The 15,859-nt window shown below is 31.6% G+C and overlaps 1 protein-coding gene and 1 long non-coding RNA gene across 2 annotated transcripts; both read left to right on the top strand.

The window, feature by feature from the left end:
* Positions 1 to 1,124: 1,124 nt before the first annotated feature.
* On the top strand, positions 1,125 to 3,891 carry LOC131939267 (muscle M-line assembly protein unc-89-like). The gene is made up of 7 exons (XM_059297471.1): positions 1,125 to 1,231; positions 1,340 to 1,548; positions 1,792 to 1,950; positions 2,078 to 2,221; positions 2,654 to 2,765; positions 3,339 to 3,541; positions 3,887 to 3,891. Exons 1-7 carry the CDS (start codon positions 1,125 to 1,127, stop codon positions 3,889 to 3,891), a joined length of 939 nt encoding a protein of 312 aa, XP_059153454.1.
* Positions 3,892 to 5,301: 1,410 nt separating this feature from the next.
* On the top strand, positions 5,302 to 7,739 carry LOC131939282 (uncharacterized). The gene is made up of 3 exons (XR_009386399.1): positions 5,302 to 5,604; positions 6,836 to 6,902; positions 7,250 to 7,739. It is a non-coding gene; the product is annotated as an uncharacterized LOC131939282 (long non-coding RNA).
* Positions 7,740 to 15,859: the final 8,120 nt, after the last annotated feature.

Below are 15,859 nucleotides of genomic sequence, written 5' to 3'. Positions count from 1 at the left end.
GCTACAGGAACTCTTCAATTAGCTGATTTCACAGAAAGAGAAGAAGGCACTTTCATCTGCAAGGCATCAAATGAGTTCAATCAAGGAAAAATAAAAGCTGTTAGTTTCTCTCCTCCAGTCACAGTGCTCCGTTCACGTAGGTTCAACTTTGTGTGATGCCTTTTTATAACTTGTGGTAATTGGCTAATTAATTAAATACATTGACTTTCCCAAAGTGACATTCTTATATTTTTTTCCACTTTAATCAGGAGCTGATGACTTTTCTGATGAGGAAAAAACTTATACAGCCAAAGCCAATTCATATCTAGTGTTGTTGTGTGATAAGAAAGGAGATATTGTTGGAAGCACAATTACTTTTAATTGGCACATTGGTAGAGATATGAAAGAAGTGAATAGAGATAACGGCCGCCTTTTCATTGATAATGAGGGTAGGTTTAAGGCATAGGTTTTGGTGGTGACAGGACAAATGATCTCAGGACAAATGATCTCAGACAAAATATCTCAGACAAAATATCTCACGGACAACTTTATTTTGTCTGAGATCATTTGTCCATGGTATCATTTGTCCTGATATATTTTGTCCTGGTATCTTTTGTCCGTGAGATCATTTGTTCTTGAGATCATTTGTCCTGAGATCATTTGTCCTGAGATCATTTGTCCGTGAGATATTTTGTCTGAGATATTTTGTCTGAGATCATTTGTCCTGAGATCATTTGTCATGGAACCGTTTTGGTATTCTAAGACGTTTAAAAAATCTCTTAAGCATTCAGGAGAAATTTCGGTTTGGATATTTGTTTATACTAGTGATTTCAATATAATATAACATTTTATTCCTAGGCAATCTTCACTTCACTTACGTGAAAACGGCAGACACAAATTTAGTAGAAGGCTACAAGTGTGGCGTTTCAATAGAAGGCCTATCTTTGAGACGACCAAGTGCCAACAAGAAATTTTTAAAAGTCATTTCTGAACCAAGTAAGTTTTATACCTTATTAATTTCTAGAATATATCTTGCTCAGATAAAAATAAGAGACCATTTTCTAGAAATGTATGCAATGTAATGGTTTCGTATACTTAAAATCTATTTTAAATAAAAATGCTGTTTCTTAAAGTAATTGAGTGAAATGTTCTCAGACCCACAGCAAATAGCCCCCCAACTTATGTACAGTAACCGTCCAGTAAAAGTTAAAATCTATCTCTCTGCCAAGCTGGAGTGCATGTTTTCTGGATAGTAAGTATTGTTCTAAAAATAACTTTTTAGTAACAAAAGTAATATTTATATAAACTACTTTACATTTTGTTAAACTATATTTTTTTATTCAATTCCACACGTATCTAGTGATCCACAAAGTCAGAATCTTCCATACATCAAGTGGTACTTTGACAATGGAACTCAGATTCAGAGATCAGCTAAATTTGGGTTTGCTCATGAAAACCGTGTTTTGACAATAGGCACAGTTTCAGAAGACGATGAAAAGATATACAAGTGTGAAGCAAGCAATGGTGCTGGTACATCAAAAAAAGAAGAGCTGTTTTTAAACGTCACTGGTAAAGTATTTTATTTTTCAGTGCACTTCTACAAAATGATGTCAGTTTGTCAATATTATACTCCATTTCTGTTAAGATAACTTTAGATCTGTAATGTTACAAACCAATAATAAAAAATGTAATCTTGACACAATGCATCAAGATTTCAAACATTTTACTTCTCAGTATCTAAATTTCTTACTACTCGACTGTGTAGGCAGAATGAACTATAAATAATTTAATATAGATTTGTTCTTTCCTAAGGTCCACCAATGTTTGTTGCTGGTGGCGCACCTAGTGATATAATTGTTCTGAAAGGAAAAGATGCTGTTTTTAACTGTAATGCAAAATCAGTTACGTCTGAACTGCAACCAGAAGAACCCATTTGGTATATCAATGGCATACGTACAGGTTTACATACAGGTGGGTACTTGGGTAGGAACGGAAAAAAAGTTTTTCTTTATGTACATCATTTCTTGTTTATACAATATATTATTTGATTTCCATTTTTTAACAAAAAGTTTGAATTAAATCATACATTTTCATTTAGATCCAAAGAAATATGTGGCATCAGATGGCAACAGAAAGCTAACTGTAAAAAATGTGAAAAAAGATACAGATATTCTCTGTGTGCAGTGTTACGTTGAAAACTCTGAAGGAGGGATCTGGGGCGATGGATGTGTAACAGTTATCTGTAAGTTGTAATCGTTTCTTTATCTGTCTTTGAGGGTGTAAGTTGATTGTAATCTTTTCTTGAGCTGGCTATAAGAATGTAAGTTGTAATCTTTTCTTTACCTGACTTAAAGAATGTAAGTTGTAATCTTCTCTTTACCTGACTTAAAGAATGTAAGTTGTAATCTTCTCTTTACCTGACTTAAAGAATGTAAGTTGTAATATTTTCTAGAGCTGGCTGAAAGAACATAAGGTGTAATCTTTTCTTTATCTGAATGTAAGAATGTTAGTTGTTATCTTTTCTTGAGATGGCTGTAAAAATATCACTGATCAGTCAAAAGTAGTTTACATAATAACACATTTAAGCTCTGTATTTTTATGCCTCTCTAAGTTTTTTTTCTGTTTCAATTCTCTTAGCATTTCATTTGGATTACAAATTGTACATCTTTTCTAGTGCCAATCAAAGTTATACAACAGCCAGTGACACCACAAGAAATTGAGCACGGAGATGTCATAGACCTTGCTGTAACTGCAACAACTGACCCTTCAATGACCCTCAAGCAGAAGTGGGTTGTTTATATTAAAATATATTTCTAAATCTCTGACAAAAATTATTCTTTAAAATTATATAGCATAGTTTTGTTTAGAATTATTAGATATATTTTACTAGATATAACTTTAGTTGTATCAAATAGTTGATTAAACCTTTAAAAAATTCACAGTTAGCCACATGTGGTTCCAGGCCGAAGACAGGGATTCTACTTTAGGAAATTATAAGTGCTTTGTTTAGGTCAAATCAGCTTGGGGATAGTAGTAAAATGGTTGACAGTCAAGTGGTGAAATAGGGATAGTAGCTATATGATTCACTAAGTCTAGTGGTGAAATTGGGATAGTAGCAAAAGGATTGACTAAGTCTAGTGGTGATATAGGGATAGTAGCAAAATGGTTGACTAAGTCTAGTGGTGAAATTGGGATAGTAGCTATATGATTCACTACGTCGAGTGGTGAAATTGGGATAGTAGCAAAATGATTCACTAATTCAATCGATTAAATCAGCTCAACTCTCTTTAATTAGATAATAATAAAATTATATTTGTTTGAAAAAAAGCCCCTATAAAATGTAGTGATTTTACTTACAGATGGGAACACAATGGTACCGTGTATGATAACCTGGACCAGATACCTTTTGTCAAACAAAGGGCCATCAACACCAGTGAACTGTCGGAAGACCAGTTCAAAGAAGTTTTGGGGCTATACATAGTCACTTTGTATCATTCACATGACTCAAAAATTATAGACATTAACGTGGTAACCACGTTTAAACCTGTTGTTACTGTCCCGGGTAAGTGTGTGACATCAAGCTTATATTAAAAGATAATATTGTTTTATTGAGTACATCAAGCATACTTTAGTGAGGCAACCCAGTTAACACAGTATGTGAAACCAAGATTGGGTCCATATCGGCTCAACATTGTTATCTTAGCGAAACACGAGACAAACTTACGCAAGGATCAGCCAAGATTTGTACATGCGTGCATCCCTTAATACCTTGATATTTAACCGTTTTTACTCTGGCTTCCAAGATTACACTGATTTATGTATTCACTGCAGACATTTTAGTTAAATATGCTTGTTAAACTTAGTATATGTTAACTAACATAAATTATCTTTTAATATCATGCTCTAGTTTAAACATACCGTTAATAACAAACTACGTTGCATGCGCTTCTGCCGGTCCCTCTCGCCCATTGTTCCATTTGGTAACATTCCTTCACATTCCTTCCTACTGTTCGCAAGCCAGCATACCGGTCCTTCGCAATTTTTCTTAACAAGAGACTTTGTATCCAGTCACAGTCAAACAGGTAGGCCCACTCCAGCCATTTTTGTTCCATAGAAGCTGCATAACTATATTTATACAGAATCTGGAAAACGCGTATTCATTTGTTAGACACTTTAGATGTCATTAAATAAAAGGTAGGTTATTTGAGGTAATGAGTCTATATTCTGTTTATTTTGGCATTAGGCTATAATTTTATAATAATCTAAATGATAGTTTAGGATCTAGATCTATGTTTTCAAAGAAAAAACAATCTAAACTAAATTAAATCTAAAGTTCTGATTGTCTAATTACATCTAATCTTAATATCTTAAGCAGTAAGCTGCGCGAAGTTTCTGATTGTAGCATGGTGGCATCAGATCAACACTTAATTTCACGACGAACAGCGCTAAGATGGTACTATTAGTAAGCTCTACTTATTGATCAATACTACTCACATATTCATATAGAGGACAGATTAGTCAAATGTTCGAGGACACTATTGCATAAAAATAAAGCCAAGTTAGTTGTACATTCAATGGTTCACCTTACCTGATATATTCCCGATTTTAGAATATGAAAATAAAAAAGTGGCTTGACATAGTGCTGACTACAAAATCTCTTTATTTACAGAGATCAAATAAACAGAGACATTGTAGGCTACATCACCTGCTCTATTTGTCCACACGCCAGACATTCTTATGATGTACATATATAAAAGGATGTTATACTTTTTGGAGTTTTTTGTAGGTTTAGGCTTGATTTTGATGTATCATTGTTCACAATTAGTGCCTAGTCTTAATAGTCTTAAAAATGGAGTATCTAATCTGCTTTAATTTATTGTATTACTCATGCATTTTATTATTATATTTAATAACTAAGAATGGCATTTATTTTCAGGTCTCCAGGTGTTGTGTGTGCATCATCAGCCCGCTGGAGATATATCAATCTTTTAATAAATATTAAGGTCTCCACTTCTCGATACTTCAACAAATAATACCAGAAGATCACTAAATGTTCATATACTTAATAACTGTAAGTTTACATTGTTTCAAAGTAAATAATAATATCAATTTATATTGGGCCAAGATGTAGCCAATATTGGGCCAGGATATAGCCAATGTTGGGCCCATGTGTAGCTGGGATATAGCAAATAATGTGTCAATAGAGCGCCAATATCTTGCCAAGTCTCACTGCCAAGGTTGGGCCAATTGTGAACTATGACGCAGCCAATATTGGTAACCAATGTTTAGCCAATATTGGGCCAATATATGTGTGCTGACTGGGAAGATTGTTTTATTGAGAAGATAAAGCTTATTTTAGTGAGATAAGCAACATGCACCATTAAGTTTAGACATTTTAAATCTTTTTGTAATTGCTCCATTAATGTAAGATACTTTTCAAACTATAAAATTAATGTATTGATTTACAAGCATATTTTCATCTGACTCAAGTGTTACCACATTTTACCCTCCAGTAGCTGCTGAGGCTGGATCATTGATTTAATCATTGGAAAAAATTTCCTCTTTATCGTCATTATTATTATTATTTGTCTGGTCGTCGAAAGAAGCAAGAAGATAACTAAAATAGTAAGTTTTAAAATACAAATTTTCTTTTATGGATTTGGCATTTCTGTAATTAAACATTTAAGCTATTACAGTAAGTTATCATTAATATTATTCTTTGTTTCCATACTTGTTAAAGTGTTACATTATAGTACAGCACTATTGATCACTGTGTTAGGAGTGGTATATGGTTTTATTATATTATTATATACGTGTTAGGGGATTCTCTTCCTTCTTCACTTTTCTTTGTTAAGACCTGTAGAATTTCTCGTGGTGACTGGTAATTGATAGGAGATAAATGATCAGGGAGATAATGACCGGGTGGGGTAGGGATAGATAACTTCAAAAACCCGGGTAAACAATTTTACATTTCGGTTGAAATAAAGGTTTCATTTTAGTAATTTGCTTTTTTATGAAAGTCATACGATTTTTAAGTAAGGTTTTAATACTATTTGTGATTCTGTACAATTATTTTAACATTGATTAATAAGTACTGCTTGAGTGGAATCCCCAGGGAAAGCGGAAGAGACGACGCCAAAGACAGACCTTGAAGCGGAGTCTTCTTAAAGAACTGAAGCCAACAGGGATGTCTTGGGCGACGGCAAAATTAATGAAATGAAAGGAAATGGTTGAAGCTCTATGTTCCTTAAGGAGCAAAGAGGACTAAGTCTAGGTCTAATATGTATTGCTGGCTTTAATTTTTTTAGTAGATTTATAGTATGTTGAGTGTGACCAAAGTTCTGTTAAATTTTCTTATATATTTCATTAATGTTTTCGCATTTGTGGCAATGTTACGCTTTGCAATTGTTTACTACGACGATTTAAAAAGCTATTTACTCTTAAACGATACTATTCCGATATTGTGTGTATATTTTATTTGTATCACCTAGTGTTGTTGTTCGCCAGGAGAGGGAAAGTAAGTAGCAGTAAGTTTTCTATTACACTCTAATGCTAACTATAGTTGTGTAGTAACTCTTGTTATTGAGGCATATTGAGGAATATATATATATATATATATATATATATATATATATATATATATATATATTTGTGTAGTAAACCTTGTTATTGAGGCATATTGAGGAATATATATATATATATATATATATATACATATATATATATATATATATATATATATATATATATATATATATATATATATATATATATATATATATATATATATATATATATATATATATATATATATATATATATATATATATATAATTGAACAAATGCCTCTGAACAGGTCAGCTATCAATTGGCTTGATCATGGCAGCTTCAGTGGTAACCAATATCATACAGGGAGTTTTTAAGTAGGGATTGTTCCTTAATATTTCCACGTCTAGTGTGAATGAATGTTACGTTTTTATTAAGAAATTTTAGAGCAACCTCACTAAAACATAAATCACACTAAATTTGTCGTCTGTGTAATACTTTTTTCCTACCAGTTACTTTAATTATGATTTACTTTTTATACATGTTTTTAGATACTTTAATGAGAAAACATTATTTATCAAATAATGTTATGAATTCCATACACATTTTCGTATATATGTTATTTACATTCTAATATTGCGAATTTTATTATACACGAAAGAAATAAAAACATCTTTTAAAAAAGGAAGCTATTTTACCGTAGCATATAATGTTTATTTTCCAGCTATCGGAATGGTAGAAACCACAGACGTAAGGTCACAGAAAAACTAACGGCTACAGCTTTTGTGGATAATCTCAACGTCGACAACAACCCCATGTTCGGTCCTTTCTCTGATAGTGGAGACGATTCTGAAAACGAACAAAATCTTACAGGCCTTCATCAAGAGGTATATGTCAAAGACCGTTTACCAGAAATGGTTTACTTTGATGTTGATCAAGTTCAGAATGAGACAACAGTGTGAAAACAACCCGGAAGTGTAAAACAGTACTCAACACTGGCTAGATGATAAACTCTTCATGTCTGTTCCTGTTTCAGCTTTATCTTTTCACAACCACGTTTATAAAAATATGGCTTTATTTATGCAGAACATATATCAATTATCTGTTATATGTTTATGATTTCTTTCATGTAGATTTTTCAAAGATTTATTGAGAGCATTAAAAATACCGTTGTAATCAAGAACGATTACCCTAATTTATTTTCATACTTATTAGACGACATTATTAACAATTTAATAACGAGTATTAAAATAAACGAGAAATTTATTTGCCGTTCCGGCAAGGTTTTGCACTAGCTTCAATTATCACAAATTTTTGCGTCACGTTTGACCATTCCATATTGCGTTATCAATATAATTCTTGGCAATGACTTAGCTATTTGACTACAGTTTCTATATAAGCAACACAAGGCCCAAATCATATACTCCAATCCAAACAGAACCACTATTTTTATACAATTGTAGCACAACATTATATTAATGAAACTTCATATGGCGTCTATTACGGCGGCGTGGCCTAGACGCAGAGCTTCAGACTCCTAAAAAGAGTCTCGATTTTGAATACTGCTTCTTCCATGGAACGTACCTTACTCCATCCAGCCTTGATGCTCATTTAACTAACGTTATGGAAAATAAAGTTGGCTGACCACATTATCAATTCATTTGCCGAGGACAAGAAATATATGAACTCTACTTCTTCTACCCAATGAATTGCTAGCTCTAAAGAGGAATCTTTACTTTAAATGTGGTCTCTTGCATGAAATAATTTTATTCATAATGTACTACTGGCAGATCATACTTCATAAAGGAACTTGTAAAGTATAGTTTGTATATTATAGCTACGAATTCGTTAATTAGCTTGTAATACGCTATTTTAGAATAAATATATAATGTTTCATTAATAGAGAGCGAACCAAATTGTGCACGTAACATCATGGAATAGAAACAAGTTTTGAGAAGCAAAAATTAAATACATTTTTATGTAAATTATTCTTCTATTATCAGATGAAAATTGTTTTAGAGTCTGTTTTATTTTTTTGCTTTTTGTAACTGCAATCTATTTTTACCCAAACTTTCGAGAATACATTTTTTAGTTTTGTTTATTTTCTGAAATGTGCAAATTCTTTTGCAATGACTTATCATATGATTCTACACATATATTCTACACATTACTAAATAGATTCTACACATTACAATAATTAGTAGACAGCACAAAGTTAAATAACACAATGATATATTAATAATAAATTTACGTTTATTAAAAAAATAGTTGTGATGTTAAAAAGTTAATATTCTTCAAAGTAAAAGCTGGTTTTTATCTTACATGACTAGTAATATAAATCAACTGAATCAAATTAGCATATACATATAAAAATCACTTTAAAATTGATATTTCAAGTTCAAAAATTTGTTTTACATATATTCTACTATATAGTGTACTTTGGTAAAGTGATGCTTTGAATCTAATCATGCCAACCCATGCGATACATTAAACATGGCCTACACTCTCACTGGTAACAATGGATGCGCGTTTTTCATCGTAGACATTGTTGCTGAAAGCACTGCTAGCACCACAGACAGTGCTATCGGAAGGGCTTTTAGCACCATAGACGTAGTTACTAGAAGAGCCGTTGGCATCAAAGATGTTGTCGCTCCTAGGGCTGTTAGAACCATAGACATTGTCTTTGGAAGGGCTGTTAATATCGTAGACGTTGTCGTTGGAAGGCCTGTTAAAACCATAGACCTTGTCTTTGGAAGGGCTGTTAATACCATAGACATTGTCGCTGGAAGGACTGTTAATACCATAGACATTGTTGCTAGAAGGACTGTTAATACCATAGACATTGTCTCCGGAAGGGCTGTTAATACCATAGACATTTTCAGTGGTCGGACTGTTAATGCCATAGACATTGTCGCTGGAAGGACTGTTAGAACCATAGACGGATTTCATCACTCCGGAAATGCTTTCGTCATCACAGACGGTGCTAGCCTTAGTTAGCTCTCCAATATTTACTCGGAGGTGATTATACTCAGAATTTAGGCGTGAAACTTTTGGAACCGATGGAGCCTTATCATCAGATTCAACTTGAGCGTTAGTTGTGTTGCTTGCACTACCATCGTACTCTGAAGCTTTCAACATCTCATTTTGAACCTGATCAATATCGAAGTATGTCGTTTCCTCTGTATCATTGTTGATGTTTGGGTCATTTTCAACTCTGGGGGACATTTGACCAGCTCTAGTGTCCAGAGTCTGGGGGTCGGGCGTGTGGGTGGGGTCCACGTTAAGCATGACGACACCAGACTTTTCTCTATTGAGCCGCCTGTTCTTGGTGAGGGCCCAGAAGCTGACAAAAATAAATGTTAAGCATAAACAGTTTTATAATGACTAAATACTGGGGATAAGTTCATAACATTAATAATAAATAAACCGGGAGAAATCTCCCCTAAACTTTCTCGTATATTCTAATATAAAATTACGAGGGATGGCAACTCAGGACATTGAAAATATTTGTTATCCATTTTTAATTACTTAAACTTTTTATAATAGAATAGAATCTTGTAAAAAAAAGTGAAAAGTTTCCCTTTCAAACCTGACGGTCTATGGGGCAGGTGAAGTAGAGTTCACTTGTTTCTGTGACCTCGGCATATGAAGAGATAGTGTGGTCAGCACTATGCCCAGCCGTCTTTACTTTCCCTAACAGGAGTTAGGTACCCATCAGAGTTGGGTGGACTCAGGGACGGTCTACTGACTTGAACTCGGATTCGAACTCGAGACTAACGGGTTAGCAGTCCAGCTCTCTACCGCTAGACCACCAAGTGAACGCCTAATAAAATGTGTATAAAAGTGCGGGATATTATTAGTACTTTATAAATTTACATGCGTTTTTTGAGAAATCGGAAATAGCGTAAATTAGTTCTTCCGGTGAACGGAAATTACTCAAAATTTGACAGAAGGTAGAGATATTTTACTTACGTGTGAAATTTCATGCATCTATCTAAAATAGTACGCAACTTATAGGCTTTTGAAAAATTCAAAGTAGAAAAAGTACCACTTCATGCTATCGGAAATCGCTCAAAAGTTGATCAGGATCTACGATTTTGATAAAATACTTATATATGAAATTTCATCAACCTAGCTGTAACGGTACTCAAATTATCGTGTTTACACACAGACAGACACACAGACACACACACATACGGACAGAATTGCAAAGTCCAGTTTTTACGACTCGATAACGCATAAAACGTCAAAACGTTTATATATTTGTATTTATAATTTTTGCCTGATTAAAATAAGTCCTCTATACTCCGGATGTGACGAAGGACTGAGTAGTAAAACGGTGAAAACTGTCAAAATTTCATGTTATTTTTGTGCACGATTACAATACTTTCTCTATACTTCATATATACGAGAAAGTAAAAAAGATGAAAAAAATTAAAAACTTTAGAAATATCTTGGATTTTGGACGATTTTAAATAGTGAAACTTCTTTCATTGCAATATTTTGAGCGTATTTTTGCCACAAAATTTCTTGAAAAGTCCCAATTTAAAAAAAATTGAATTTAAAAAAATTATATTTTCAAAACATTTCACTAGAAATTAAGTTCTGTGTTGAGTAAGCCGCTAAAACATTTACCTTGCTTTACAATTTTTTTGGTCAAAATATAATAATTATTCAATCAAATAAAAATTTAAAAAACTATACGTTTACGCTTGTAAATTAAATTCAAAGTCGCTAGCCATCGGTATCCGATACACGTGAAATAGAGAACATTAATTACTAAAATGTTATACATTTTTGAGAAAATATTTTTATAAAATAGTTATAGCTCAAAACTCAATGTGCTTTACTACACGTTGAACGATATTAGTGACAAAACAAAGAAATAACCACATAGCTAAAACTCTTATACATTTAAAATATAACATAGGCTACCAATGATTATTAGAGAAAATAAAACCAAATTATATACGTAATTAGTTAATATGACACCATATTACATTACCACACTGATTAATTAATTGAAGTAAATGATTCCGTTAAGTAAAAGAAATTTCATACAAAGGTATAAGATCTTAATCTCTATAAATCTGTGAAATTTTGAGTGATTTACGATGACTTGACGCTATTTTTGATTTCTCAAATAAAATTCAAAGTTTATAACCGCAATCTATATATATATATATATATATATATATATATATATATATATATATATATATATATATATATATATATATATATATATATATATATATATGTATGTATATATATATATATATATGTATATATATATATATATATATATATATATATATATATATATATATATATAAGGTTAAAAGGTTTGCGTAATAATGCAGAAAATAGTCATTTATATTATTGTGGGTTGACGTTTTGTTTTTGATTTCTCAAAAACCTTCAGAATTTGTTAATTTTTTAATCTCAATCTCATAAAGAATATTGGTCTTCATTTTTGTTTTCTGAAAATAAAAAGAGCGGTTTTTTTCATAAACGTCTATAAAACTATAGCCCAATTGCACTGAAAGTGCCATCCACCTTACTATTCTATAAGTATCTTCGAGTAAGTTTAGGCGAGATCACTTTCGTTTTTTTCCTAGTGGAATGTATTTTATTTATATAAAAGAAACTTACACTACGATTCCCATAATAACGTTAATGAATAAAGAAGGCATAGTGATCAAATAAAACACGAACTTCAAAGTTTCATCACCTAAAATAAAAGAGGACAAACATTTTACATTTTGTGTTTTTAAAGCTGGGTGATGGGGGGGGGGAGGTTGTAGCTAAGTTGTATTAACTTGATAAATGCAATGCATCTTCACAAAGGTTAAAAATTGGTAAAGTCGGTAAAGCTCATGGTTGCTAAACCGAAAAATCTCGAGTTCGAACCTTCGGGCAGATGAGGCTCATTAGCTGGGGACAACCACTCTTCTAGGAGAGACAACTCCAAAATTAAACAACTGCTGCCTTGTAGTTTATACTTGGTTGGACAAAGGCAATGGAAGCAAATCCAAAAAGAAAAGCAGGCAAAAATCAATGGCCTCAATGGCGCATAACCAGTTGACACGTAACGCTTAATTGTGTTGGTTTTAACAAAGGTTAAAAATTGGTCAAGTCGGTAAAGCTCATGGTTGATAAATTCGAACAAAGTCTCGAGTTCAAACCCACTGGCAGATAAATCTCGATCCCCTTCAACACTAATAATTAAGAACGAAGAAGAAGAAAGAAGAAGAAGTTTTATATTTAGATAGTTAATCATAAACGCTCCAGTTAACCCAAAAATAGAGCGTCTAAAAATAAGATGTACATTGGAGGTTGTATTTTATATTAATACATTAAATTAGTAAGCTATGGTAATTGTTTTTATAAAAGCTATATATATATATATATATATATATATATATATATATATATATATATATATATATATATATATATACTTAATTTACTTTCATTTGTAGATAAAGTGCTGTTTGAGTAATTGACATTCTGTCCCCCAATACAAATACAGTTTTTGCTGGAGATATTGTTGCGCTCATCTGGGTCCGCCGCTGGTTTTTTTGTCGTCGCCTGTGATGTGTACTTGAGGGAGGTGGTGGTAGCATAGGACTTTCTAGCCGGGGTTGTTTTCTTGACAGATCCGTTTGATTGGATTTTTGAGCATACTTGTTCACACGGATTTTTAGAAGCGATAGCAAAATCTTCAAAAATAATAAAATAGAAGTTAAAAAAAAAATTTTTGGAAAAAAGTGCACTTTAAAACAAGTTGGCGAACATTTTCAAATATTTAAACTTAACTAACTTAAGTTTTTTTTTGTATAAACTGTAACTTAAACAACTGTATGTATTGTTTTAAAAAATGGCAAAACAAGACTACAAAAACAAGCACTACAATAGTTATCAAATTAAACATGTTGTTTTCTTGACAGTTCCGTTTGATTGTATTGTTGAGCAGACTTGTTCACACGGATTTTTAGAAGCGTAGGTACAATTTTCTAAGTTAATAGAATTCGAGATTAAAATAATTTTGATGGAAAAAGTTCCATTTATCCCAATTAGGTGAATAGTTTCTTATATCCAAATTCTAACTTAATTTCCTTTTTATATAAAACTATAATTTATGCAAGTGTGTTTGTTGTTTAAAAAATTGCTAAACCAGATTAAATGTTAAAGATTAAATTATTTCTCAAGCTTCGGAGCGTTAACTAATAATGTATAGCTCATAAAATTGTATTTGTATTCATACGTTATTACAGTGGGAGGTTTTGAATCTAAATTTTAGCGTATGCCTATTAAACGTTTAGATGCCTTTTTGTCTTAACTGCATCTAATTTTATAATATTGAATGGAATTTGCCACTTAAATAGGGTTTCTTTCTGCTTAAAATCAGATTTAAGTGTTTTGTTACTCAGATAATATAACAAATTCAAATTAACGGTATCATTTTTTTTTGTACGATGACGAATTAACTGAGCGTAAAAAGTAAATAAGAAAAACAATTCAGTAATTTTAACATTGTGTTATATCTGTATAGTAGCGATAGTGCTGTTATCTCATTAGCTGTGTATGAATTAGCTATTCATTGAGTTAGATAAACAACGTGAACTTTTCACTCTGATTTTCACAATTTGTATATTGTCGAAACAATAAAAACTGATTTAAGGGCTGAAATGCATGGCTCTTTACAAGTTAAAGTCATATTGGGAAAATAAAAATAAACGAGAAAGCAATGTCAGTACTAACGTGCAAAATAATTCTATAGACTAGTATAGGTTGATTCCATCTGTTAAGGAGTATCTTTTAAACATTGTTTGTCTTTTTATGTACAATTTTTTTCATTAAAATAAAAAATGTATAATATTTTTGTTATTTTAAAAATAATAACAAGTGCAATTTATGTATAATATAATATTTTTTATCATTGTACTGCAACGGTAATTATTTTTATTATTTGATTTTAACTTAATAGAAAGGACTTACCTAGGGCGCAAATAAAGTTTTCTTTTTCAGAGCAATTTTTCTTCCAAGGCCACGTGTTTGTTATCAGTGTATACCGTGAACAATCTCCAAAGACCAATTTTTTAGCCATAATTCCGTTACCAGTATATGATCGACCAGCATGAAAGAGTTAATTAATTTGCAAATATATTTTGAAACAGTGTAAAATTTCACGTTTCTTTTATGCATAGAACCAAGCTGCTTAAAGCAAACAGGTCATGATTCTATATTTCATTAAGGGGATATGCTAAAGTACGAAAATAAACTAATTCCTGGTTTTTCGTCAGAATGGATTTCTTGCACTTTTGGATACTTTGTCCATTTTTGTATTAAGAAAATAATAACTTAAATGAGAAAAATAATGTCATGTATTTAAAATACACTTTTAATGAGTCTATTAATTAAAAAAAAACATTTTTCCCAATGGACACCAGCGAGTTGAGGAGATTCCTTCCATAATGTTGTTGAAATGGAATTAAAACGTGCTTTTTAGATTTAGACCGTAAAAAAAAACAACACTTAAGCCTAAAATTAATTTAGAAATGTTATATTTTTAGAATAAATGCTATAAAAGTTGCAAATCCAGGGAACTTGAAAATAATTTGTTGAGTTTAAGGCTATATTTCTATTTATTTTAATCAAGCCTAAGTTATAACCGGATGTTTCACTTTCGTAAGACAAATATTGATTGGCTGTACAGTAACTTAGTGATCGATAACTATTTGTTTACAAAACTTTGCAGATCAAGTTTTTAAATAACAATGCAAATTTAAAGCCCATGACCTAGTTTTTCTATTTTTAGCTTACACTGTGTACAATAAAATTTATGGCGGCCTATCGAATAGCATAATCGTATGTTCATCTCGAAAACACCCAAAACTTACAATCGGTTTTACAATTTACATAGAGATGGTACTTTCGTGACTTACTTTTCGTGTTTTTTTTCAGTAATTGTTCTTCATGCGGAAATAAAACTTTTGTCCCGGCAGAATTTTGATGGCTATCATAGAAAAAAAGTTTATGGCAAATAATATGCAAATTTAAACAACTTTTGAATACTAAAAAAGGTCCGATTTTTAGATCTTGTAAAATTCTGACCAGTAGCTATTTCTGAAAGTTGTCGTGATAAAAGTTTGTAATATATACTGAAATATAAGCAATTTAAATTTGATTGCTATAAGTGTAAAAACAAAACAGCCTTAGCATTTTCAGTAGTACCAAAAATTCAAAATGGCGGAAGTTTTTTCGGGTTTCCATGACAACCAAAATTGTTTTTAACCCTTTTTTTTTTGCTGTTTAATAATTAGTTTTA

Source organism: Physella acuta, unplaced genomic scaffold (genome assembly GCF_028476545.2).
Source record: "Physella acuta isolate Inbredline_101_S28 unplaced genomic scaffold, ASM2847654v3 ptg000272l, whole genome shotgun sequence".
In the NCBI taxonomy this organism is placed as follows: Eukaryota; Metazoa; Mollusca; class Gastropoda; family Physidae; genus Physella; species Physella acuta.
Note: the sequence above shows the minus strand (reverse complement) of the source record. Positions and strands in the feature narration are given on the sequence as shown.

Excerpts from the sequence above, each read along its gene's own strand:
- LOC131939267 (XM_059297471.1), top strand. The coding sequence starts at position 1,125 with ATGTTCTCAGACCCACAGCAAATAGCCCCCCAACTTATGTACAGTAAC. Across the intron at positions 1,232-1,339 it reads GAGTGCATGTTTTCTGGATA|TGATCCACAAAGTCAGAATC; the intron begins GTAAGTATTGTT and ends ACACGTATCTAG. Across the intron at positions 1,549-1,791 it reads GCTGTTTTTAAACGTCACTG|GTCCACCAATGTTTGTTGCT; the intron begins GTAAAGTATTTT and ends TTCTTTCCTAAG.